The sequence below is a fragment of the Brienomyrus brachyistius genome, chromosome 1 (assembly GCF_023856365.1).
Source record: "Brienomyrus brachyistius isolate T26 chromosome 1, BBRACH_0.4, whole genome shotgun sequence".
Classification (NCBI taxonomy): Eukaryota; Metazoa; Chordata; class Actinopteri; order Osteoglossiformes; family Mormyridae; genus Brienomyrus; species Brienomyrus brachyistius.
In genome coordinates, this window is record NC_064533.1 from 56,298,286 (window position 1) to 56,325,977 (window position 27,692).

The 27,692-nt window shown below is 41.1% G+C and overlaps 1 protein-coding gene across 1 annotated transcript in view; it reads right to left on the bottom strand.

Moving 5' to 3' along the window:
• LOC125731156 (titin-like) overlaps positions 1-27,692 on the bottom strand; it is a 155,956-nt gene that overhangs the window by 29,859 nt on the left and 98,405 nt on the right. The window contains exons 104-125 of the mRNA XM_049005864.1: positions 27,373-27,690; positions 26,961-27,245; positions 26,556-26,855; positions 26,110-26,460; positions 25,728-26,003; positions 25,264-25,563; positions 24,871-25,173; positions 23,395-23,694; positions 23,021-23,308; positions 22,626-22,928; positions 22,234-22,536; positions 21,847-22,152; positions 21,197-21,484; positions 20,826-21,116; positions 20,439-20,726; positions 19,757-20,347; positions 19,548-19,652; positions 19,270-19,467; positions 18,890-19,186; positions 18,215-18,802; positions 17,768-18,070; positions 492-17,603 (exon numbers count right to left, since the gene is read on the bottom strand). Coding sequence (XP_048861821.1) covers positions 492-17,603; positions 17,768-18,070; positions 18,215-18,802; positions 18,890-19,186; positions 19,270-19,467; positions 19,548-19,652; positions 19,757-20,347; positions 20,439-20,726; positions 20,826-21,116; positions 21,197-21,484; positions 21,847-22,152; positions 22,234-22,536; positions 22,626-22,928; positions 23,021-23,308; positions 23,395-23,694; positions 24,871-25,173; positions 25,264-25,563; positions 25,728-26,003; positions 26,110-26,460; positions 26,556-26,855; positions 26,961-27,245; positions 27,373-27,690 — 23,694 coding nt within the window. The remainder of the gene's footprint in view (positions 1-491; positions 17,604-17,767; positions 18,071-18,214; positions 18,803-18,889; positions 19,187-19,269; positions 19,468-19,547; positions 19,653-19,756; positions 20,348-20,438; positions 20,727-20,825; positions 21,117-21,196; positions 21,485-21,846; positions 22,153-22,233; positions 22,537-22,625; positions 22,929-23,020; positions 23,309-23,394; positions 23,695-24,870; positions 25,174-25,263; positions 25,564-25,727; positions 26,004-26,109; positions 26,461-26,555; positions 26,856-26,960; positions 27,246-27,372; positions 27,691-27,692) is intronic.

Here is a 27,692-nt window from a genome sequence, read left to right on the forward strand (position 1 = left end):
TTAATTGTTTACTATCACAAACTTTGCATTTTCAATCATGCTAAGGCTGTTAAAACCATCCATTTCTATAACTATTTTATTTCATCCAAAAACTAGTGTTTTGTTGATGGTTGCCCTATTATTTCATTTTCTCTTATGTGGCCCAGTATAATTTTTTTTGTATTTATACTGTTTATTATGCAATAAAGTTCGATTTAAAAAACTTCTCTTAGCAAAATTGCATCAATTGCATTCAGTTGCTCTCATAAGAATAGCGCGGCTATGATTCCTGAGAGGACACCTCTGTTTAAATCTGGATCTAATTTTGTTTACACTGGATAAACCTGCTCCTGAGTAGGTTTGAGCGTATGGATATGTTCATATGACTAAAGATCCATCAACAGTTTTGAAGAATCAAGAATATGTGATGTGGACAAATCGTCAACAGATAAATCCAAATACGAAGAACACCCCCCAGCTATTTATTATGTAGATTAAATGCAAACACTGACCTGTAATCTTTGTCCCATCTTTAGTTTCCAAGGGAACACCAATTCCAAATTCATTTTCACCAATTATTCTGAAGTAATAGATGGCTCCCTCTTGTAAGTCTTCTACTTTGTAGCTCAGAGTATGGCAGTTGTTTGTCACACTCACCCATGCCTTTTTGCTTGCCTCACGCTTCTCTACATGGTAGTTTTTAAGTGGGTCACCACCATCATTTTCTGGTGCTTCCCATGTTACTGTTACTGATTCTTTTGTGACATCTGTGATCTTAATTTGTGATGGTGGCCCAGGAGAGTCAAGTACTTTGACAGCAAGTGTCAAAGCAGCAGTTCCAATTGGATTCTGCAACGTTACAGTATATTTTCCAGAGTCATATCTTGTGGCATTTTCTACTGTAAGTTTTGTGGAGGTATCACTTGTGTCAATGCTTGCTCTCTCTTTCAGATTAAGTTCTTCTTTTTCCCACAGAACACTTGGAACTGGTTTTCCCTTGAATGGCACAGTAAGGGTAAAAGAGTTTCCATGTTTAACGAGAATTGTTTTGCGCATTTCAATGTCCACATCAAACACAGGCTCTTCTTCTCTCTCCTTTGCAATGTGGGGTTCTGAGGCCAGACTTGGATTACTGACAGCAATCTTACTGATGGACTTGACAATAAACATATATTCTGCTCCAGGTGAAAGTCCACCAACTGTAAACTCAGTATTTCTTGTGCTTGGGGCAGCTACAATCCAGTCTGTGTCCACTGTTTTCTTATATTCCACCCTGTAACCAAGTACAGGGCTTCCCCCATCGGACAGTGGCTTGTTCCAAATAATACTGATAGAGTCTTTGGTTGAATCAACCACCTTTGGTTTAGTGGGAGGCGATGGTGGTAACCGGGGGTCCTCTGCTTTAATCAGTGGACATGGATCACTTGGAAGACTTAAACCAGCAGAATTTTCAGCAATGACACGGTATTCATAGTCACATCCATGACGGAGGTTAGTTGCTCTAAATGTGATATCAGTCACTGGCTTTTTGTTGATTCGTATCCAGTGCATTCCAGACTTCTCACGCCTTTCAATGTTGTAGCTGGTGATTTCACTGCCTCCATCAGAAGCAGGTTTCTCCCAGCAGATTGTCATTGCCTCGCTGCTCACATTGGCAACCTCCACCCGTGTAGGTGCAGATGGGACTGTGAATGGATCTAATACCTTAATGGGGACACTTTCCAGGGCTTCACCCACTCCAAATTTGTTCACAGCTAAAACTCTGAAGGTGTACTCACTGCCTTTGAGAAGTTTAGTAACTTTGCAAGTTGTTGCCTTCATCTCTCCGTATAGCAGTGTCCAAGCCAAATGGCTTGTTTCACGTTTCTCAACAATGTAGTGAGTGATTTCTGCACCACCTATTTCATGAGGGGGTCCCCAACTCAATGTGCATTTTTCTGATGTAAGGCCAGTGACTTCCAGTGGTCCAGCTGATGGTCCTGGCTTATCAAGGATCTTGCAGTTGATGGGGAATGATGTTGTTCCAGCCACATTTTTTAACATCAAGATATACTGTCCTGAGTCACTTCTGACACAATCTTTAACAGTTAAAGTGGTGTTGATGTCTGTTGTACAAATCTCAATTCTAGGCCTTGGCTCCATCTCTTTACCGTCTTTTGCCCAGGAAACGACTGGAATGGGGCGTCCGGAAATATCAGCATATATTTTCAATGCGTCTCCTGCTTTCACCACAAAGACATCTCTGAACTTCACATCCATCATTATCCGTGGTGGATCCACATCATCTTTGGCTGTTGTAGGGCCTGTACAGTCAGATGGATCACTGAATAAACCTGCTGCATTCTTTGCTATGACATGGAAGTCATATTGCTGGTTTTCTGTAAGGCCAGTAACATCAAAGTATGTTTCCTGGATATTGGTGAAATTGCACCTCAACCAACGACCCTGGGGAAGTTCCCTTCTTTCAACAATGTAACCGGTGACTTTCGCTCCACCATCATACTCTGGCTTTGTCCATAATAAGGAAACAGATGTTTTAGTGATGTTCGTGATAGTGGGTTTACCAGGAGGGTCACAAGGGTCTCTTGCTGCCACCAGTTCACTAGTTTTGCTGCATTTACCAATACCAGCAATGTTTTCTGCATAGACTCGATATTCATAAAATAAGCCCTCTTCAATTCCTGTGACCTTGAATTCTGTGTCTTTGATCAGTCTCCTGTTCATCTTTATCCAAAGAACACTACTTCTTTCCCTGCGCTCTAGGTGATATCCTAGAACTGGGCTTCCACCATCATTTACTGGTTCATTCCATGTAACAAACATGAATGCTTTAGTTACATGGGCAATCTGAGGTGTAGCAGGTGGACCAGGTAGCTTGAATTGATACTGAGCAGTAATACCTGGGGACTCAACAAATGGTCCCTTTCCATAGCGATTCACAGCATATACACGGAACTGATATTCTGAACCATGTGTCAAACGAGACACTTTAATTGATGTTCTAGCAACTGCAGATGATACAGTCTCCCATACTGTTGTGATAGTGTCCCTCTTCTCTACAATATAGTTGTTGATGTTGCATCCACCATCATACTCTGGTGGACTCCAGAATAAGGTTATGCTTTCAGAAGTAACAGTATCTACTTTCAGTGCTGTTGGTGAGCCAGGTTTGTCAAGGACCACAACACCAATTTCAACTGATTTGGTGCCAGCAGTATTAGCTAAAGTGATTTCATATTTTCCAACATGATCCCTAGTAGCTTCCTTAAAGGAAATTTTGGATGAGGCTTCAGATGTTAAAAGAGTTATTGAGGATGTCTGCCTTAGAGGAAGACCATCCTTCTTCCAAGAAACAGCAGGCTTAGGCCTGCCTCTAAATGGAACTTCAATTGTAAGGTCTTTTCCAGCATTCACACTATAAGTAGTGAAAAGTAAGTTAACAGTGGGCTCCATCTGAATGTCTTTTGTAATCACAGGTACTCCTAATTCTTTTGGTTCACTTTTTCCTTTTTCATTCACAGCAATAATGCGGAAGGAATGTTGTTCACCTGATGTAAGACCAGTAACTGTTGCTTCCTGTCCTTTAGTTGTGGTGCTCGCATTCCATTTATCACTGCCTTTCGTTTGTGTTTCTACATTGTAGCATATTACTTTGCTACCACCATCATGTGATGGTTTTTCCCACGACAGAGTTACACTGTTTCGTGTCACATCTACAACAGAAACTTTACCCGGTGACATAGGAGCTTGGGCAACCTTTACTGGATCCTTAGTTTCTACCGCCAAACCAATACCATGCTCATTTACGGCACGTACACGGAAATAATAAATACCTCCCTCTTGGAGTTCACTAATCACAAACATATTTTGTGTGCAATTATTTGTGACTGCAGTGTATGCCTTTCTTACAGATTCTCGTTTTTCTACTATGTAGTTAGTTATTTTGGCTCCACCATCAGTTAAAGGCTGCTCCCACAGAAGTGTTACTGAATCTTTCGTGATGTCTTTAACTACAAAATTAAGGGGTGCACTTGGGGAGTCCAGTATTCTAACGCTGACAAATGCAGACTTTGTACCACTATTGTTTTCCAGAGTCAAAACATATTTGCCACTGTCAAATCTATTGACATTGTCAATGGTAAGAATTGTATAAGAATTTGTGGTTTCAACTTGTGCCTTTTCAGTCAGAGATCCTTCTTCCTTTTCCCATTTGACATTAGGAACAGGACGACCCCTGATTGTGACAAAAAGACGAAGTGTTCCACCTGCATGCATGGAGACGACTTTCCTTAGATCTGAATCTAGTTCCATTTCTGGAGCTTCAACTTTTTCAGCAGCAACAACAGAGCCATGGATGTCAGCAGGTTCTCCTACTCCTTCAGAGTTAATTGCACATATACGGAAGTTGTATTCAGTATTTTCCTTTAGTTTTTCAACAACATAGCGTGTTACTTGTATGCCAGTTGGTGGGGTACATATAACCCATTCCTCCTTTGCTGCTTCTTTCATTTCAACCAAGTATGCTTTGATATATGCACCACCGTCATCCATAGGTTTGCTCCAAGCTAGAGATACAGTTGTGCTTGTGTGATCCGTCACTTTGGGATGGTTTGGTGGGCCAGGTGGACGTGTGGCATCACAGGCTCTGTAGAACAATGAAGGTTCACTTGACTCTCCTTTACCAACCTTGTTTTCTGCAGAGACTCTGAATTCATAGAAGTGCCCCTCTACAAGTCCAGTGACTTTGAAATGTTGCTCGTTTAATTTCTGTCTATTACATTTTATCCATCTAATGCTATCTTTGTCACGTTTCTCAAGATGGTAGCATTCAACTTCTGATCCACCATTATGCTCTGGCTGATTCCATGTTAGGATCATGGAATCCTTTGTTATAGAACTTGCTTCAGGAGTAGATGGCGCATTTGGTGGCTTGAATGGGTTGCGTGCTATCACTGGCTCAGATTCAAGTGGTTCACTCACACCATACTTATTAACTGCCATAACTCTGAAAATGTACTCTTCACTAGTCAGGAGATTAGTCACTTTACAACTGGTGGTTTGGCATTTAGATTCTGTTAGAGTCCATGATAGCCGACTGGTTTCTCTCTTTTCAATAATGTAGTGAGAAACTTTAATGCCCCCATATTGCAAAGGTTCACTCCAGTGTAAGCAACATGTGTTCGCAGTTACATCAGTCACTTGGAGTGGACCTGATGGAGGTCCTGGTCTGTCAAGAACTTTCACTGTGATTGGTATTGTTTTTGTTCCACCAATATTACTGAGGGTAAGCTCAAAGTGCCCACTGTCATTTCTATTGCAATCCTTAACAACCAACATGGTGTATTTTAATGTAGTTCTCACCTCCATCTTTGCTGTATTTTTTTCAATTTCTTTTCCATCTTTTGCCCAAATTACATCAGGCACTGGTTTTCCATAAATATCAGCATGAAGGACAAGGGTTTCACCAGCATTAATTACTATAACATCCTTGTACTTTGGATCCATAGACACTCGTGGGGGTTCAACTTCATCTGTTGCAGTAATTGGTCCAGTGGTTTCAGATGGCTCACTGAAAATTCCAGCTGCATTTCTTGCAATCACTCTAAATTCATACTTTTGATCTTGTGTTAATCCAGAGACTGTAAACTCGGTCTCAATAACATTTGTGAAGCTGGATTTCATCCAGCGACCTTCAGGCAAATCTCTTTTTTCTACAATATATCCAGTGACTTTGCTGCCACCATCATACTCTGGTTTTGTCCATTGAAGTGTGATTTGGTTTTTAGAAATGAAAACAGGTTCAGGTGTGCCAGGTGGATCACATGGATCACGAGCCACATAACATTCTGAAACTTTGCTTGATCTACCAACACCAATAATATTTTCTGCAAAAATTCTGTATTCATATCCATTTCCTTCTTCAAGATTGCTTACTTTGAAGATGGTATCAGTAATAAGAATCTTGTTCAGTCTAACCCAGAGAATGCTGTTTCTTTCTTTACTTTCAAGGTGGTAACCAATAATTGCACCACCACCATCATTAACTGGTATGTTCCATTCAACAACCATATGGTCCCTTGATACTGATTTGACATATGGGGTGCCAGGTGGTCCTGGGAGTTTGTAGGGGTATTGTACAACAATTGATGGTGAGTCCAGTGAAGGGCCCTTTCCATATCTGTTCTCAGCAGTCACTCGGAACTGAAACTCTGAACCTGTTTTCAGTTTAGTTATCTTGATAGCAGTCCGGGCAACCAATGCAGACACAACCTGCCAGGTTGTAGTAGTTGTGTCACGTTTTTCAACAATGTAGTTCTTTACCTGACAGCCACCTGTGTATTCAGGAGGTTCCCATGAAATGTAAATAAAATCGTTACTTACTTCATCAATTTTAATGGGGCCCATTGGGGGGCCAGGTTTGTCAAGTACTGTGATTCCAATCTCTTCTGTTGCTGAACCAGCGCTATTTGTTGCAATAACTGTGTATTTACCAAGGTCATCTTTGTTTGTTTCCTTGATCTGAAGGATAGTTGAAACATGCGTATTTGAGTAAGTCACCCTTGTAGTTTGTTTCAGTGCTTCTCCATCCTTCATCCATTCAATTTTCGGTTTAGGACGGCCCATCACAGGTATTTCTATCTTGAGATCTTTCCCTGATTTGACATTGTAGGAATTGAATAGCAATCTGAAACTTGGTTCAATATTCAAATCATTGGCAATAACAGGTGCCGCCAGTGGTGTTGGGTCACTTTTTCCTTTTTCATTATATGCTATAACACGGAAACTGTATTCTTGACCAGCTGTTAGTCCTGAAACTATGCCATCACATGTTTTTGTTGACGTTGCTACACCCCATTTGTCGGTTCCTTTAGGCTGCATTTCAATTAAGTAACCTGTAATCCTGCTACCACCATCATGCTCTGGTTTTTCCCATACTAGAGAGACACTAGATTTAGTCACATCAGTTAAAGTGACCTTTCCCACTGGTAGAGGAATTTCAGATGCCTTCACTGCATTCTTTAATTCAGCTGGCTGGCCAACTCCAAATTCATTCTCAGCCATCACTCTGAAGTAATACATAGCACCTTCTACAATATTTTCTACCTTGAAACTTGTTTTTAGGCACTTGGCAGTAGCATTAGAATATGTTTTTCTGGTTGATTCCCGTTTATCAACAACATAATTCTTTATCTTTGCTCCGCCATCAGTTACTGGTGGTTCCCATACAAGAGTGACAGAGTCTTTTTTAATTTCTTTCATTTCAAGATTTAAGGGTGGGCCTGGCGTATCCAGAACTTTAACAGACACAAAATCAGATACAGAACCACTCTTGTTTTCCAGTTTTAGTGTATATTTTCCAGTGTCATTTCTATCACAGCCATCAATTGAAAGCTGGGTGTAGTTAAGTCCCTTCTCAATTAGCACCTTATCAGACAATTCAGCTTCATCTTTAGACCAGCTAATATCAGGACTTGGTCTTCCTCTGAATGGTATATTAATCCGCACAGATCCTCCAGCACGGACAACAATTCCTTTCCTTAGTTCTGAATCAAGGCTGAGTTCTGGGGCTTCTGTTTTCTCTTCAGGTTTAGCAGTTCCAGGAATGGCTGCTGGTTCTCCAACACCTATCTTGTTAATTGCACAGACCCGGATATTGTATTCCTGATTTTCTATAAGTTTATCAATTTCAAATTTGTTCACACGGAGGCCAGTTGGTGGTGTGCACATAGTCCATTCCTCATTTTCAGCTTTGCATATCTCTACAATGTACCCTTGAATTGCACTACCACCATCATTAACTGGTTTGCCCCATGCTATTGAAATTGAGCTCTTTGTGGTGTCAATCACGTGCACATGAGTAGGTGGTCCAGGTTTGAACTTTGGATCACAAGCTTTATAGTAGGCACTTGGTAAACTTGGTTCTCCCAATCCAGCTGCATTTTCAGCAGAAACTCTGTATTCATATTCATGATCTTCTGCTAAACATGTCACTCTGAAACACACATCAGTGACTTTTTGTCGGTTGCATCTTGTCCATCTGATTCCAGACCTGTCTTTTTTCTCAATAATGTAGCCAATAACTTCACTTCCACCATCAGTGTCTGGTGGAGCCCAGCACACTGTCATAGAGTCCCTTGTAATGTTTGATACTTCTAGAATTTGTGGTGACCCAGGTGTAACAAATGGGTTTTTCATTATCACTGGGGCAGAATCTAGTGGTTCACTAATTCCATATTTGTTGACAGCCATTACACGGAATATATACTCATTTCCATCAAGGAGCTTTGTTACTTTAAACATATTAACTGTACAATTATTAGTGACTACAGTCCATGCAAGTCGGCTTGTTTCCCTCCTTTCAATAATGTAATGGGTAACACTGCTGCCTCCATCATACTGTGGTGGGTGCCATGACAGTATACATTTTTCAGCTGTTACACCAGTTATATTTAGGGGGCCCTCACATTGAGCTGGTCGGTCTAGTACTTTGACATTGTATGGAATTGTCTTGGTACCAGCTAAGTTTGTGAGTAGCAAAGTGTATTGCCCACCGTCAGATGTAATTGTATCTTTGATAACAATCATTGCTTTGGAATCGGTGTTTTTGATCTCACATCTCAGTGTATTTTCAATTTCTTTGTCACCCTTAAACCACTGAGCTGTTGGTATGGGTTTTCCTTTGATATCAGCATCAAGCTTAAAAGTCTCTCCAGCATTTACAACAATAACTTGGCTAAACTCTGGGTCAACTGAAAATCTGGGAGGCTCAACTTCATCCTTTGCAGTGATTGGTCCAGTATTGTCAGATGGCTTACTAATTGTTCCAGCTGCATTCTTTGCAATAACCCTGAAGTCATATTTGGCATCCTCAGTTAAACCAGTTACTATAAACTGTGTTTCAATAACATTTGTGAAATTTGCCTTCATCCAGCGTCCCTCTGGAAGATCTCGTTTCTCCACAATGTAGCCAGTAATCACACTTCCTCCATCATATTCAGGCTTTGTCCACTGGACTGTAATTGAGTCTCTACTCACAGTTACAACTTCTGGAATTCCAGGCGGATCACAGGGGTCACGTGCCACACAACCCTCTGAGACTTTGCTGCTTCTGCCTGTACCAACTATATTTTCAGCATAAACCCTGAACTCATATTCAATACCTTCTTCTAAAGGAGTTGTTTTAAAGTGAGTTTCTTTAATTAGAGACTTATTAATTTTGGTCCATATAATACTGTTTCTCTCTTTCCGCTCGAGATGGTAACCAATTATACTGCTGCCACCATCTATCACTGGTTCATGCCATTCCACCACCATATGATTCCTTGATAGTGATGAGACAAAAGGAGTTCCTGGTGGACCTGGTTCTCTATAAGGATACTGGGCAACTACACATGCAGAGTCTAAACCATAACTTTTGCCATAACGATTTACAGCAATAACTCTGAACTGATATTCTGCTCCAGTTTTCAATCTGGGAACCTTCAGAGCAGATCTTGCTACAGAGGTTGAAACATTTTCCCAGGTGGTTGTGGTTGTGTCTCTCTTTTGTACGATATAGTGTGACACTGGGCATCCCCCAGTGAACTTTGGCAGCTCCCAAGAAATTGTAACACTTTCAACACTGATCTCATTGAATTTTACAGGTCCTGTTGGGGGTCCAGGTTTATCCAGTGTGATTATTTCAATGGTGGCATCCTTTTGTCCAACAGTATTAGAAACCACAATCCCATAAATCCCAGAGTCATCTCTTGTTGCTTCTTTTATGTTAAGCACTGTGAAATGTTCAGTGTCCACAACATTAACCCTCGTTGTTTGTCTAAGTGGTGAGCCATCCTTTGTCCAAGTAATGTTTGGTTTTGGACGTCCAGAAATTGGGATTTCTACTTTGATGTCCTTATCAACTGCTACAGCATAACTGCTAAATACAGGTCTTACATCTGGTTCAATCACAAGATCCTTCACCTGCACAGGAACCGCAAGCGTTCTTGGATCACTCTTTCCTTTTTCATTAGCAGCAATAACTCTGAAAATATATTCTTCTCCTTGAACTAAATTGCTCACAACAGTCTCAAGAGTTTTCACATTAGCACAGTTAGTCCACTTGTCACTATCCTTTTTTTGTATCTCCACCAGGTACTGAAGGATTTTGCTTCCTCCATCATGGTCAGGTTTTTCCCATGCAAGGGACACACTATTGCGTGTCACATCAACAACAGTTAGACTGGTAGGAGACTGGGGCACTTCTGACACTTTAAAAGCATCAACTGTTTCTGCAGACAAGCCAATACCATGCTCATTTTCAGCAAGAACTCTGAAGTAATAATTGCAGCCCTCCTGAAGTGGTTCTATCTTCCAAGTTGTTTTGTGGCAGTTAGTAGCAACAGCTGAATAAGTCTTTCTCGTACTTTCTCGCTTTTCAATAATGTAGTTTTTTATTTTAGCTCCGCCATCCACAGTAGGTGGCTCCCATGAAAGTGTGATGGACTGTTTTGTAATTTCCTTGACTTTGAGGTTAACTGGAGCACTCGGTGTGTCAAGCACCCTGACACTTACTACAGCAGACTTTGAACCACTTGAATTTTCTGCAGTAACAGTATACTTTCCACTATCAAATCTGTTGATGTTGTCAATCATAAGGCAAGTATGTCTACTTGTCACCTCAATCTGAGCTCCCTCCTTGATTTCACCATCTATCTTTTCCCATTTAATTGCTGGGGCTGGTCTCCCTTTGACTGGAATGAACACTCTAAGAGTATTTCCAGCTTTAATATTAAGCATCTTCATAAGTTCAGCACCAAGATCAAGCTCTGGCTCTTCCATCTTGTCTTCAACCAGGACTGTTCCAGGGACATCTGCATGCTCACCAACACCAGCCTTGCTAATAGCACACACCCTAAACTTATATTCATGTTTTTCTTGTAGTTTTCCAACTTCATATCTTGTTTGCTTGACACCTGTTGGTGGTGTGCACATTTTCCATTGTTCTTCGGCTGTTGCCTCGCTTACCTCCACTGTATATCCTTGTATTTCACACCCACCATCATATACAGGTTTTCCCCAAGCAAGAACAACAGAAGTACTTGATATATCAATTACTTTTGGATTGTTTGGAGGGCCAGGTTTGAAAGTAGGATCCAAGGCTCTATAGTAAATAGATGGGGTACTAGCCTCTCCAATGCCAGAAATATTCATGGCTGAAACTCTAAATTCATAGCTATGATTTTCAAGAAGTCCAGTAACCTTGAAGTGTAATTCATTCTCTGTATCCCTGTTGCATTTAGTCCATCTCACACCTTCTTTATCATGTTTTTCAATAACATACCCAAGAATAGGACTGCCACCATTGTTAGTAGGTGCTTCCCAGGTTACAACCATTGAGTGTTTTGTGATATCGTAAATCTCAACACCTTTAGGTGCATCTGGAACAACAAATGGACATTTAGCAACTACAGCCTCAGATTCAAGTGGTTCACCAGCTCCATACTGGTTCACAGCTATGACACGGAAGCAGTACTCATTTCCCTCCAAAAGTTTTGTAATTTTCAGATCAAGCGTCTTTACTTTTGGCTCAACAGTTGTCCAGATTAGTCTACTTGTTTCTCTTCTTTCAACTATGTAATGAGATATTTCACTGCCACCGTCTTCCTGTGGTGGTCTCCAAGTTATTGTGCACTGGTCACTTGAAACACCACTTACAGAAATGGGACCACCAGGTGGACCAGGTTTGTCTAAGACTTTGACAGTGATGCAAACTAACTTCTCTCCTCCAATATTTTTTAGAAGTAAAGTGTATTCACCTCCATCAACACGTTTAGTTTCTTTTACACTCAGACATGTAGTATGGTCTGTGTTTTTTATTTCACGGTATAAGGTATTAGTAAGTTCTTGTTTTCCTTTCATCCAATATATTGTGGGTATTGGTTTCCCATGAACATCAGCATCAATTTTGAAGTTGTCCCCAGCATTTACAAAAAGAGTTTGAGTATACTGTGGATCTATACTAATGTGAGGAGGATCAACTTCATCTTTGGCAGTGATTGGGCCAGTGCTGTAGGAAGGATCACTAAAAAGACCTGCTGCATTTCTTGCAATGACACGGAACTCATATTTGTGATCCTCAACTAAGCCAGTTGCCAGATATTCAGTCTCAATAACATTAGTGAAGTTAGCCTTCATCCAGCGACCATCAGGTAAATCCTTCTTCTCAACAATATAACCAGTGACTTTGCTCCCACCATCATACTCTGGTTTTGTCCATCTTAATGTAATTGAATTGTTTGTGATAGCAATAGCTTCAGGAGTACCAGGAGGATCACAAGGATCTCTGGCAACATAGCATTGTGATAGTTTGCTGGGTTTGCCAATGCCCATAATATTTTCAGCATATACTCTATATTCATATTCCATCCCTTCTTCTAGACCAATTGATTTGAATGTTGTGTCCTGAATAATTGTCTTGTTTAGCTTCAGCCAAAGAACACTTTTTCTTTCTTTGCGTTCAAGATGATATCCCAATACAGAGGTCCCTCCATCAATGACAGGCTCATTCCAAACCACAACCATACTATCTCTGGTTGAAATGTGCACAGATGGTGTTCCTGGTGGGCCTGGAAGTTTGAAGGGATATTGAGCAACCACAGATGGTGATAGTAGAACTGTACTTTTCCCATATCGGTTCTCAGCTGTAATCCTGAACTGGTATTCAGTGTCAGTTTTCAACCGTCCTGCCTTAATTGTTGTTCTAGCTAGGTTTGGAGCTACAATCTGCCAATTTGTACTAGAGGTTTCCCTCTTTTCCACAATATAGTTCTTGATTGTGCAGCCACCATCATATTCTGGAGGTTTCCAAGAAAATGTGACACTGTCAGAAGTGACTTTATCCACTTTTACTGGTCCTCTTGGTGGACCAGGTTTGTCAAGAACAATGATAGCAATGTCTGCTGTTGTTTCACCAGCGTTGTTTGAAAGTTTGATGGAATACTGGCCAACATCATCTCTGCAAGCTTCCTTAATAACAAGACACAATTGATCAGATGTAGTTTCAAACTTTACTCTTGAGGTTTGCTGGAGTGGAGTACCATCTTTTTGCCAGGATACAGTCGCTTTGGGGCGAGCGGCATAGGGTATGTTTACTGTCAAGTCTTCTCCTGCCAGAACACTGAATGTGGAAAATAATAATTTAACTGCTGGAACAATTACAAGTTCTTTTACTATCACTGGTACCCCAATCTGACGTGGCTCACTTGTTCCTTTCTCATTCCTTGCTGATACACGGAACATATATTCTTGACCTTGTGTCAATCCAGTAACAACAGCTTCAGGGACTTTTACAATCATACATTGCATCCAGGAGTCATTACCTTTGCTCTGCATCTCAATGACATAGGCAACTATTCTGCTTCCTCCATCATGCTCTGGCTTTTCCCAAGTTAGTGTAACACTATTCTTTGTGACATCTTGAAGAATGATCTTACCAGGAGGAAGTGGCTTTTCAGACACTTTCACTGATTCAGTAGTTTCAACAGGAAGGCCAATGCCATATTCATTTTCTGCTATAACCCTAAAGTAATAATTACAGCCTTCCTGCAACTGATCAACAGTCCAGCTTGTTTTGTGGCAGTTAGCATTAACAGTTGCATATGCTTTCCTTGTGGATTCACGTTTTTCTATTACATAATTTTTAATCTTTGTACCACCATCATTAAAAGGGGGATCCCAAGTAAGTGAGACTGATTCTTTCGTAACTGCTGTGATCTTGAGGTTTTCTGGTGGTCCCGGGGTATCCAGCACTCTGACATTCACAAAAGCAGTTTGACTGCCTGCACTATTTTCTACAGTCAAAATGTACTTTCCACTATCAAAACGATTGACATTTTCAATTATTACTGATGTAAATGATGATGTGCTCTCAATGGTTGCCCTTCCAATGGGCTCATCATTTTCTCTGGACCATTTCACTGTTGGATCAGGCCTCCCTCTTATAGGTACAAACAACCTTAAAGTGTTACATGCTCTGATGTTAATAACCTTACGAAGTTCTGCATCGAGACTAATTTCTGGGTGAATTAATCTGTCCTCAGCCTTTGTTAATTCAGGAACACTGGCAGCCTCTCCAACGCCCTCACAGTTAAAACTCGAAATATTGATTTTGTACTCTTGATTTTCCTTCAAGTTGATGATTGTGAATGATGTGCCTTTCAGACCATCTTTTGGTGTGACAACTGTCCATTCATCTTCATCTGGAAGGCTAGTCTCAACAATATATCCCAATATATCAGATCCACCATCATACACTGGCTTATTCCAAGCAAGAGTGATAGATGACTTAGTTGTGTCCAAAACCCTTGGATTTCCAGGAACTCCTGGCTTGAAAATGGTATCACTGGCTTTATAGAATGGACTTGATGGGCTTGGCAAACTTAAACCAGCAGCATTTTCAGCACTGATTCTGAATTCATATTCATGTCCCACTAAAAGTCCTGTTACCTTGAAATTTACATCTGTTACGTTCTTCTTATTGCATCTAACCCACTGGAGACTTGACCTATCTCTTCTTTCAATAATATAATTAAAAATATTGCTTCCTCCATTGTTCTTGGGATTATCCCAGCAAACAATCATTGAATCCTTGGTGATGATTGTTACTTCAGGAGTTGGTGGAGGATCAGAAGTTACATATGGATTGACTGCAACAGTAGGATCAGATTCAAGTGACTCACCAATTCCAAATTTGTTAACAGCCATAACTCTGAAAATATACTCGTTTCCTTTTAGTAACTTAGTTACCCTGACTTGATTGACTTGTAAGTCTGATGCTACATTTGTCCAAGCAAGTCTACTTGTTTCTCGCTTTTCAACTACATAATGATTAATATTTGCTCCACCATCATCTGATGGTGGTGACCATGTTAGGACACAACTTTCAGCAGTGAGGTCTGTTACAGCAAGTGGCCCTCGTGGAGGACCTGGTCTATCAAGAACTTTGACATTAAAGATATGTTTAGCAAAACCTCCAAGGTTGCTAGCAGTTAATGTGAACATACCACCATCCCTTCTTAATGAATCTTTGTTAATTAAGGCTGCTGTGAGGTCTGATGTTTTGATTTGAAGTTTCATTGTATTTTCAACTTCTTTTCCATCCTTTGTCCAAACAATAGATGGCAATGGCTGGCCTGCTACATCAGCCTCAAGCTTAAAGGCATCACCTGCTTTCACAAGTATGACATCTTTGAACTTAGCATCAACCATTACTCTTGGCTCTTCAATATCATCTTTGCATGTGATGGGATCTGATGGCTCAGATGGCTCGCTCACTGCACCAGCTGAATTTCTGGCAGAAACCCGGAACTCATAGGAGGCATTTTCTGTAAGACCGCTTATAGTGAAAACTGTCTCAACAATGTTGCTAAAATTAGCCTTAACCCAGCGTCCATTTGGCAAGTCTTTCTTTTCCACAGTGTACCCAGTTATTTTGAATCCACCATCATACTCTGGTTTTGTCCAATGAATAGTCACTGACCATTTAGTAATGTCAATTGCTACTGGCTGGCCAGGTGGGTCCACAGGATCAAGGGCAAGCATGGGCTCAGATGGCTTACTCGGTTTTCCCACACCGGCCTGGTTTTCAGCAGCAACACGGAATTCATAAGCAATTCCATCTTCCAGTCCTATGGATTTGAACATATTTCCTACCACTAAGGCTTTGCTTATCCTTTGCCATGTTACAGCACTCCTTTCTTTTCTTTCAACGTGGTATCCAGTGACTTCATTTCCTCCATCATTAACTGGCTCATTCCACCCAACTGTTATAGAATCCCTGGTAAAGGACACCACATGTGGAGTTCCTGGTGGTCCAGGGACTTTGAATGGATAAGCAGCAACCACAGATTCTGAGGTGATTGGTGGTCCAAGACCATATCTGTTTTTGGCTTTAACACGGAACTGATACTCAAGTCCTGTAGTGAGACAGTCAGCTTTAAATGTTGTGCGAATCACTGTTGAAGAGAGCTCTAGCCATGTTGTGCTTGTGGTTTCACGCAATTCAATAATGTAATTGTTAATTGGTACCCCTCCATCATTTTCAGGGGAGTCCCATGATATTACAATATAGGTACGGGTTATTTTGTCAAACTTAATTGGCCCCTTTGGAGGTCCTGGAATATCATGCACTTTAACTGTAAAGGTTTCTGTCACTGTGCCAAGTATATTTTTTCCTGTAATGGAGTATTGTCCACTGTCACTTCTTGCACATTCACCAATACTAAGGATAGTCGAAATTGGAGTATCTTCAGTGTTTACTCTCGGAGTAAGTTTGAGGTTCTGATCATCTTTTTTCCAACAAATGCTTGGTTTTGGATGACCAAAAACAGGAATCTCAGCCTTTATATCATCTCCTGCCTTGGCAATCACTGACCTATGGCAGATTCCACGTAGGTCAAATTCAGGTTCTGTGTTCTGTTCCTTAACCAAAACTTGCCTGCTGTTACAGGGATCACTTCTACCAGAGTTGTTAACAGCCATGACTCTAAATGTATACTCCTCATTTTCATTTAGATTTTTCACTACATAGTCTAAAGTTTTTACAGCAGTCACATGAGACCACTGATCTGAACCTTTCTTTTGAGCTTCAATGACATAGCCAGAAATTCTGTTGCCACCATCATGCTTTGGCTTTGTCCACACCAGACTTACAGAATTCTTAGTGATATCTGCAATGTTGACTTTTTCCGGACGAGTGGGTGCTTGTGAAGCTCGGACTGGATCTGGCATTTCAACAGGCTCACCAATGCCAAAGTCATTTTCTGCTCTTACTCTGAAATAATATTCCGATCCTTCTGCCAAATTAGGGATTCTAACAGAACATTTTGCACAATGTGTGATGACAGCAGCATATGCTTTCCGGGTTGCCTCACGTTTCTCAATGATGTAGTTGGTGATCTTTGACCCCCCATCAATTATGGGGATTTCCCATTGTAGAGTGACACTTTCCTTATTAATATCCATGGGTTTCAAATTAAGGGGAGGCCCAGGTGTGTCCAAAACTCTTACATTGACATATCCAGTATTTTTTCCAGCAGCATTCTCTACTGTAAAGATATACTTTCCAGCGTCACGTCTAGTGCAATCTGGGATAACCAGTAGAGTATATGATTCTGTGGTGTCAATATGTGCTCGGCCTTTAAGTGGTATATCCTCTTTCATCCATGTGACTTCAGGAGGTGGCCGACCTTTGATGGGCACAAATATACGTATGGAGTTTCCAGCCTTGACAACAAGTGTCCTTCTGAGTTCAGCGTCAAGCTCAAATTCAGGTATTTCCATACGATCCACAAGTTCAATAAGTTCTTCAGTCTGAGCTGCTTCACCAACTCCTTCTGCATTCATTGCACTCACTCTAAAATAGTATTTTCCTCCTGGTTGAAGATTGGCAATAACAAATTCAGTAATTCTCAGTGGTGTAGATGGCTTATCCTTAACCCACTCTTCTTCTCCTTCTTTTTTGTGTTCAGTTATATATCCAGTAATTTCAAGCCCCCCATCGTATTGGGGTTTTCCCCAGTTGAATGTAGCTGTGGATTTGGTTGTATCTGTAATTCTAGGGTTCAGTGGAGGCCCAGGTACATCTGAAAAATAGAATATGTGCACTAGGAATAAGAAATGATAGATGTATGTTTCTGGACATAGATTTTATTTTATCTTGAAATATCCAGGTTACAAGTAGTTTTCAAATAGAATAAGCTTCAGCTCTGTAGCGAAAATGAATGACATAAGTAACATTAGTACTCACATGTCACATTCTTGGTCTTGACAGGCTGAGACACCTCACTTGGAAGGCCAAGGCCAGCTTTGTTCTCCGCAGTCACTCGGAATTCATACTCAATTCCTTCAGTGAGGTCTGGCACGCTGTAATAAAGCTCTGAAATCAACTTCTTTGAGGCCCTGACCCATCGTGCCCCTTTTCTTTCCTTTCTTTCAACACTGTAGCCTACAATATCACTTCCTCCATCTTCAGCAGGTCTCTTCCATGTAATGGTGACAGAGTTATTCGTCACATTTTCAGTTTCAGGTTTTGATGGAGGACCTGGTGGGCCTGTAATTATAAAAAAATAATAAGTAAAAAAAACATTCATACACAATAAGTTCAGCATAAAATATTGTATAACAATAATAAATATGATGATAATAATAATAATGTCATGTATAATAAACTGGTAGAAAGTTTACATCAACATACCAAAACTATCCACCATTTTCACTGGCTCAGAAAGTGTTGCTTCACCAGCACCATATTGATTTATAGCTGAAACACGGAAGACATATTCATTGCCTTGGATGAGCTTGCTAGCAATAAAATGGCAATCTGTGATGTTCTCAGCCAAAGTTGTCCAAAGAAGGCGACTTGTCTCCCTCTTCTCTAGAATGTATGATTTAATCGGCAATCCCCCATCTTGATGAGGAGCTGTCCATGTCAGAGTGACTTTTTCGGCAGACACACTGCTGGCTTCGAGGGGGCCGGTAGGTCCAGGCACATCCAGCACCTGCACTTTAACATTCTCCTCCTTGACCCCAAATGGATTACTGGCAGAGATTGTGTATTCTCCTGAATCCTTCTTGCTGGCATACTTGATTGTCAGTGTAGAAGATGTTGGCGTCATTTCAATCTGGCAAATATCTGATGGTTTAAAGTCTTTCCCTGCTTTGGACCACATAGACTTTGGTGCTGGTTTTCCTGTGATGCTTGTGGCAGTGATAACAATTGTATCACCAGCCCTGACCTTAAGCCCCTCTTTCACGGTAGAATCAATAATGATAGCTGGTGCCTCTGTTAATGAGAAGGAAATGAGAAGGTTGCTTATGTGGTGCTATTAAATGCTTCACAAACCATACAAAAAATAGGAAGTGTTCTCACCATACTCATCTTTGCACATAATAGTGTCAGTTTGTTCTGAAGGAGGACTGATGGCCCCAGCCGCGTTCTTTGCTCTTATTCTGAATTCATACTTGCAGCCCTCTTGTAGGTCTGTCACTGTGAATGCGCAGTCCACAACATTTACATTGTTGGCCTTCATCCAGACCTTTGCCGGCAGGTCACGCTTCTCAACAACATAGCCTGTCAGTTTGTGTCCACCATCATACTTGGGTTCAGTCCACTGTAGTGTTACTGTACTCTTCGTAACACTAATCACTTCAGGTTTACCTGGGTTATCTAAAAAAAATCATATAAATCATAGTTAAATTCACATTACTTATGCAGGAAAACAGAATTAAAACTGTATTTTTAGCCCTTACCGATTGGATCCAAGGCAACAAAAGGCTCAGTTGATGCACTAGGTTTACCAACACCAGCTAAGTTTATTGCCATGACTCTAAACTCATATTCAAGGCCTTCCGTTAGGCCAGCTGCCCTAAATTCCTTCATTTTCAAGGCTACTGGGTTGGCTCTCTTCCACAGCAAGCTGTTCCTTTCTTTGAATTCCACATGATAACCTGGATGAATAAAAAGGTCATAGTTTTCATTCATAGTCATGACAAAATTTTGTTAATAAAAAAGATAAATATGAGATTACCAGTGATTGGGGAGCCACCAGTTTTCCTTGGATCAGACCAAGCAAGAACTGCAGAATCATGCCACATGCTGATGACTTGTGGTGCGGGTGGCGCATCAGGTACATCTGTTAACAAAAATGACCCATTATTCCTAGGTGTTTTCTCCTTTGAAGTGCAATATAACAATCAAAAACATAACAATACAATTAAAATAAATTAAGTTACTTACTGAATGGATGCTTAGCCACAACTTCATCAGATTTTAAGCCTTCCCCAATCCCATACTTATTTTCAGCTTTAATTCGGAATATATATTCAGTTCCTTCATGAAGATCTGTCACTCTAAAAATGTTTGTGTCCACATTTGAAGCGACAGTAACCCACATGTTAGTTACAGAATCCCGCTTCTCAAGAATATAGTTGGTTATTTCTGATCCACCATCATCCTTTGGTGAACCCCATTTCAATGTGGCACCATCAGCAGTGACTTCTTTGAACTTGATGGGTCCGGCTGGCATTCCGGGCTTTCCAACAACCCTAACAAAGATGTTGGACTCTTTGGTCCCGGCACTGTTTCTTAAAGTGATGGTATACTTAGAGGCATCGCCTCTTTGACAGTCGCGGATGAGCAGGGTCGTATTGACGGAAGTGGACTCGACACACACGCGACCCGTGTCAGTCAGGGCAGTGTCGTCTCCCTTCTTCCAGGAAATAGTAGGGACTGGTTTCCCCATGATTGGTATTTTGAGCCGTACAGTACTGCCCTCTTTTGCAATGTAGTTTAAGTTTGGCAGCTCTCTTAAGTCACATGCAGGTGGAACTACAAGAACAAAACAGTAGATTTTCATCTATTGAAGACAACACAGTTAAATGCGTATATCTGCAATATTTCATTCTTAAGAAAAACTCACCAATGACATCTTTAGCCACAATGCTAAGCTCCTTTACTGGACCCTCTCCAGAATCATTCAATGCCTTTACTCTGTATAAATATTCCCTTCCTTCTACGAGGTCTTTGGCACTATACTGCATGTTTTTTGACCTCATCAGCACCCTCCACCTATCATCACCATTTTTGACCTCCAAGATGTATGCCATGATCCTACTTCCACCATCACTAATTGGTTTCTTCCAAGCAAGTGTGCATGAATCCTTGGTAACCAGCAATGCTTTAAAGTCTTTAACTGGTCCAGGTTGCTCTGAAAGTGAATTTGTGGCTCAAAGTAAGTTGCATATAAGTTAATCAAAATTTACAATTGCTATATTATTGAGCAACAGATCAAATGTGTCATACTTACCAGAGGCTCGCACTGCATCACCAGTCTCACATGGCTCTCCAATGCCAAATTCATTTTCAGCGAAGACTCTGAAACAATAGGATCTTCCAGGGTTCAAGTCTTGAATCAGGAATGATGTTTTTGCACACTCAGCTGAAACTCTGGACCATGACTTTCTCTCTATGTCATGCTTTTCAACCATGTAATTCTTCACTGGGCTTCCTCCATCAATTAGAGGAGTATCCCAGGAAATGGATGCACTGTCTTTTGAGGTCTCCTTCACCATCAAATTAATAGGTGGTCCAGGGGTATCTGTACAAGAAATATAATTGTGAGGCTTAAGAAGAGCATTGCAATTGATTGTTTAGAAGATTAAGGAAAGAAAAACTTACCAAAAACCTTGACAGTGATTGTGTACATTTTCATCCCAGTTGTGCTCTCCAGATTCAAAACATATTTTCCAGCATCATATCTGTTCACTTTTTCAACATACACCAGGGTGTCTATGTCAGTGGTCCTGATTACGATTCCCTGTCTGTTCTTAATATTGGTGTTCATTTTAGCCCAGGTCACTTTGGGAGCGGGGCGGCCTCTCAGAGGTATGTGAAATCTCATAGGCATCCCAGCACGCAGTTCCAGTGTTTTCTTCAGCTCTTCATCAAGATCTGCTTCAGGAGCAACTGCAAATTGTATAAATTTTATGAAGCAGGTTAATATTCAAATCATGGATTATGTTTTGGGGGAGGGGATGAGGATTTCTTTCTTCCCAGGGATACAAGTAACGTGTAAAGTACATCTCCTGAGAGGTGCGATTAGCTAATAGCATATTTAGCTAATAAGGGAAAACCTATATCACTTAGAAATTTTCCATAAAAATAAAACAAATTTAATAAATGTTATTAAATAATAAATAATAAAGAGTAATAAATGTTATTTTTTGCCAAAAAATGAATATGATACATTTATACATAAGCTTTCTTTTGTAAGATGGCATTATAATAATGCTCTGTATTGCATTCATACAAACTCAGCAACAACATACTTAAAACCTCCTTTGCCAGATGTGTTCCTGGAACTTCACTTGGTTCACCAAACCCAACTTTATTCACAGCGGTCACCCGGACCTTGTATTCTGTATTTTCAAGCAGTCCAGTTATAGTGTACTTTGTCTCCTGGAGATTCTTGGGTACGTTGCACCTTATCCAGTCACCACTGTCTGCTCGCTTAATCTCAGCTAGGTAGCCCAAAATGTTGCATCCACCATCATGGGAAGGTTTGGTCCAGGTCAGGCTAATTGTGCTGTTTGTTATATCAACAACCTTTGGTGATACTGGTGGTCCTGGAAGATCTACAATGTCAGATATAAATATAAGGCTGAGTTTCAAGCTGTTTGCTTGCAAATTGGGAGATAACTGCTTTTAATACTTACGTAATGGCTCATGAGCAAGGGCAGCATTTGATGGGTCACTTGGTTTGCTTAAACCAGCTTTGTTGACAGCAATGACTCTGAACTCATACTCAGCCCCTTCTGAAAGATCACTTGCTTTTATTGTTCTCTCTGCTACTGGCTTTTTGTTGAGTTTTGTCCATTTGATATCCTTGGTCACCCGCTTCTCAACAACATATCCGAGTATGGTGGAGCCGCCATCACTAGCTGGTTCTTTCCAACTGACTGTCATGTTATCCTTTGTGATATTAGTAATAATAGGTGGCTCACAAGGTTCAGGAACATCTGTTGATGAAGAGATTTACAGTCAAAGTTTGCTAGAAGCACAAAGGCTTTGGGATATATCACAGTAGTAATGTAAGAAAGTGTCTTACTGAATGGATTCTTAGCCACAGTAGGACTGCTCAGGATGGCTTCACCAGTCCCACACTTGTTCTCAGCACGGATGCGGAACTGATACTCCCGACCCTCGATCAGCCTTTCCACCAAGAAGTCAGTGAACTTGCTGTCAACTTTAGCTGTAACCTGTGCCCACTCAGCTCTACTGGTGTCACGTTTGTCAATTATGTAGTTTGTGACTGGACAACCACCATCTGCCTTTGGTGGCTCCCAAATCAGCCGGGCATGATCAGAACCCACTTCTCCAAATTTGATTGAAGATGGTGGGCCAGGTATATCTAAAAAATGGCAAATTTAGAAAGTAAAGCATATTTTTTCACTCAATACAAAATTAAAGCTGATGAATTATTCTATATGCATTTTTTCTTACCCAGAACTGTCAGGTTAATTTCACTTGTTTTAGAACCACTTGCATTTTCTGCAAGAACAGTATACTCTCCCGTGTGTTTTTTCGTCACCGATAGCATTTCCAGCTGGAAAAGGTATCGTTTCTGTTTCATCTCCACACCTTCAGCAGCTTTCAATACCTCCCCATTCCTCTTCCAAGTAACTTTTGGCATCGGTTTTCCAAAAATTTCAGCCTCCAGGCAGACATTTGATCCAGCTTTCACCGGGAGCATCTTCTTCATTTGAAGTCCAATTTCAATTCTTGGTGGGACTGAATTGAAGATGAAAACAAATTAATATTTCTAATATGAATATACAAGCTGAAATATTATTTGAGAGTGTTTTATTACACGATACCATTATCTGCAGAGACAAGGACAGTATCAGACACTTCGGAAGGTCTGCTGAGGTTTACTGCAGTCTTGGCAATGATTCGGAATTGGTACTGGCATCCCTCTTCTAGACCAGTTGCAATATACTCTTCCCTGGGCACGTTCTGGCTGCTGATGTTGCAACGGATCCATTTGTCATCAGGAATCCTCAGGGCTTCAACATAATACCCGATGATCTTGCTGCCCCCATCATGCTTCGGCCGGGCCCAGACCAAAGTGACTGAATTTTTAGTTACATCAAGCACCTCAGGTTTTCCAGGGGAATCTGCAAAAGAAGGCTCATATTTTCAATAAAATGTGTGCTTGTTTATATATAATTATATTGCAGCATACACATGGTGTTAAACAGTACAATCACAGTAGACATAGTGCAAAAATATGTCAAATTACACAGTACACAAATAAATGAAATATTCTGATAAACAGTATGTGTTATTAAAAATAAATATTAAAGATAAGAATAGTAATTATGTGGAAATAAATTATGTGCAGTTACAACAGAAACCATCACATTGTATTACAAAAAGACAATGGGGTTTCGTGATGTGTTATGGCTGTGAGTGTGAAGTGGCATGTCAGGAAGAGGTGTTGTGGTGTCTGATGGCAGCAGGATGGAATGATTCCCAGTAGCGTTTTTTTAGTACACCATGGTGGAATGAGCCAGTGGCTAATTGTACTCCAGGATAGTGCCCCCTGAAGCAGATGGCCTTACAGCACCTTGGATGTTTGGCTAAGCATCAGACTGGCTAAGATGCATGATCAAAGTGCTTTTGAACATGGCATGATTACTGGTACAGGATGCAGTTGTTCCAGCATCTCAGATGGACAGGGGAGAATGGCTTGTTAGGGATAACATGATGGCCACAAGTGCACAATTAACAGTAGTGTGCAGAAATACCTAACTGCAGTTCTGGAGGAAAACGTGAGTCCTACCTGCTACCATGGGTATCGTCACCATTAAATCTGAGGGGGACGTGTCTCCCTCACATTTCATAATCATTTGTATGGACCTCCCCACATTTAACATAAAGTATTAGTTTCATGCCAGTGTGTCCTCCCCACATTCAAAATGCTTCTGATGCCCTTGCCTGGAACTATCCATGTATACCTTATAAAAAGGGCTGTCCTGGTGCTAGCCCGGTGTACCTAATAAAATGGGTCCAACCTGGTACTAGCCAAGTGAACCTTTAGGCCAGTGGTGGAGTAATGGTTATGGAAGTGCACTTGTTACCGAATGATTGCTCATTTCAATCCCTAGCCAGCAACATACCACTGAAGAACCCTGAGCAAGGTACTACCTCTTAGCACTGCTCCCTGGGTGCTGAATTAGCTGCTCCCTTATATGTCACATATGGGTTAAATGCAGAGGAAACATTTTGTTTGTTGAAATTCAGCGAAATGCAGAATGGTGTTACAGTGAATAAAAAATACTGTTACATACCCACTGGTGTTCTTGCTGTAACAAATTCTATTTTTTTGCTTGGTTTACCCTGTCCAGCGCGGTTTATAGCAGACACCCTGAAGGTATACTCCAGGCCTTCGATCAGGCCAGCACAGGGATATTCTGTAGTACGAACCACTGTGTCATTGGCCTTCACCCACAGAAGGCTGTTCCTCTCTTTGCGTTCAATGTAGTAGCCGGTAATGGGACTGCCACCATCACTTTCTGGTCTGTCCCAGGCCACAAACATGCAGTCTTTGTTAACTTTGTTGATGCGACAGTTCAAGGGTTCACCTGGCACATCTGTGATAGAAAATATTTAAGAAATTAACTTTCCTACTGTATGCTGCAAGACATCTTTTTTCTCATTTATGCATTGATTTGTGAACTCACCAAAGGGGAATTTAGCAACCATTCTTTCAGATGTGATAGGGTCTGAAATGCCAAAGCGGTTTTCAGCTCGGGCACGAAACATGTACTCCCTTCCAGGTACAAGCTTCCCAATTCGGCAGCCAGCCTTGCTACAGGACGAAATGGCAGAGACCCAGTCACCTCGACTGACATCACACTTCTCCACCACGTAATTTGTGATGTTACTTCCACCATCCTCGAGTGGTGGGCTCCAAGAAAGTGTGCAGGCATCAGCATCTATGTCACTGATCTCGAATGGTGGCTGTGGTGGACCAGGGATATCTGTAACACAGACAATTTTCATGTTATTATCCATGTCCGTCCAAACATTATCAGTGCACTGCTATCACCAGCATAAGGCAAGATACCCTGGAATCAACACCTTAATATACTGTATCTCCACCAATCTCATTACCTGTATTTAAAAAAAAGCAAACAAAACTTACCCTTGATGGTCAATTTAAGCATGTGCTCAATTTTGTCTGTGCTATTTTCAGCCACAAGACTATACTCGCCAGTGTCCTGCCTCGAGACATCTTTGATGATGAGCACACAACAATTGTGAGATTTGTGCACAGCAAGGCGGCTAGATGGAACCACATCACTGTCTCCCCGCTTCCACTTGCAGACCGGTGCTGGCTTCCCAGATACCAGAGCCTCCACTCTGAGTCTTTGTCCTGCTTTTGCCATCATAGCATCAGGCATAATAATTGTTGGTGGCACTGAATGATATAAAGGAAGTGTGGAAGTGAGATTTAGCATTTTCTGCAAATGTGTTACAAACTGAAAAAACATTAAATATATAACATGCAAAAAAGGGGATCTTACACATTTGTTCCTTCATTTCAAACTCTCCCTTGGTTTCTGTGGGCAAACTACAACCCACTGCATTCCTCGCTGCCACTCTGAATCTGTATTTCTTGCCCTCTTTAAGTCCAACAACAACAATGGTTAAATCTTTGACCACAGAATATGGTGTCCATTCAACTGCAGGTTTCTCTTCCTCTTTCACTACAGGTTCACCTTCCACAGGCTCCTTTGGTGGAACAACCACATGGTAATCAACTACATAACCATCGATCTTAGATCCTCCGTCCCTGAGTGGTTTCACCCACCCTAATGTTGCACTGGTCTTTGATATTTCCAGTACATCAATTTTCATTGGTGGGTCAGGCTTACCTACAAAGCAATTCACCATATTTAGAAAATATTTGGTTAAGTACCACTAAATAATAAATACACTTGATTTAAAAAAATGAAACATATGCACTTACTGATAGGGTCAGATGCCAGGTAGGACCTTGGTGTAACGCAGGGTACACCATCACCATACTCGTTGACGGCTATAACTCTGAAATAATATTCTGTGCCTGCAATAAGGTTGCTGATTTTCATGCTGGTCTTCTTCACGTCATTTTTAATTGTTCCCCAAGTCTTTCTGTCAATTTCACGCTTTTCAACTATATAGTGCGTAACCTCACTGCCACCGTCACACTCTGGTGGGGACCAGGTGAGCTCACAGGATGTCATTTTGACATCCACAGCATCCAAACCCAGTACAGGCCCTGGAGTGTCTATTAATTAAAGAAAAAAGGATAGCACATAATATTGTACAGTGAACTTAATGTCAAATTAAGAATGAAATGGTTTAGCATGTTAAGAGTCTGTTTGAGACTCACCCAGTACTTTGACATTCACAAACACAGCCTTCTCCCCAGCTGGACTTGTGAGCGTCAGAGAATATTTGCCAGAATCATCACGTGTGCTGTCAGCAATAACCATAAAGGTCATGGTGTCGATTAGATCTACACGAGCTCTCCTAACCACATTGTCAATACCCATTCTTCTCCAGGTCACCTTGGGGGCAGGTCTTCCCCTTACTGTGGCAAAAAGCCGGATGGGACAACCAGCTCTGACAGTGACGCCCTTTCTCAAGTTGGCGTCCAAGTCAATCTCAGGTGTAACTGTTGGTGACAAAGATAAATGACTCTTTACTGCTGAAGAAAGGTTCTTATGACTGTTCCAGGCTGAACAATGAATTTAATAACAATAACAAAATTTCTATGGTTTTCATGTTGATATGGATCTCACCAAGTATCTCCCGAGGTGACACAGCTTCCTTGAGACTAGTAGGATTGCCCATGCCTACTTGGTTTTGAGCAGAGACACGAAATTCATACTCCATTTGTTCATCCAAGCTCGTCACAGTGAATTCCGTGATGGTCAGCTGAGCAGCTACATTGCATCTTTTCCAGGTTTCTTCTGCTTTTTTAAGCAATTTAGGTTTCATTTCAACTACATATCCAATTATAGGGGCTCCACCATCAGAGACAGGTTTCACCCACCCAAGTGTGATTGAGGTTATTGTGCTGTCAATAACTCTCAAATTGGTTGGAGGACCAGGAGGCTCT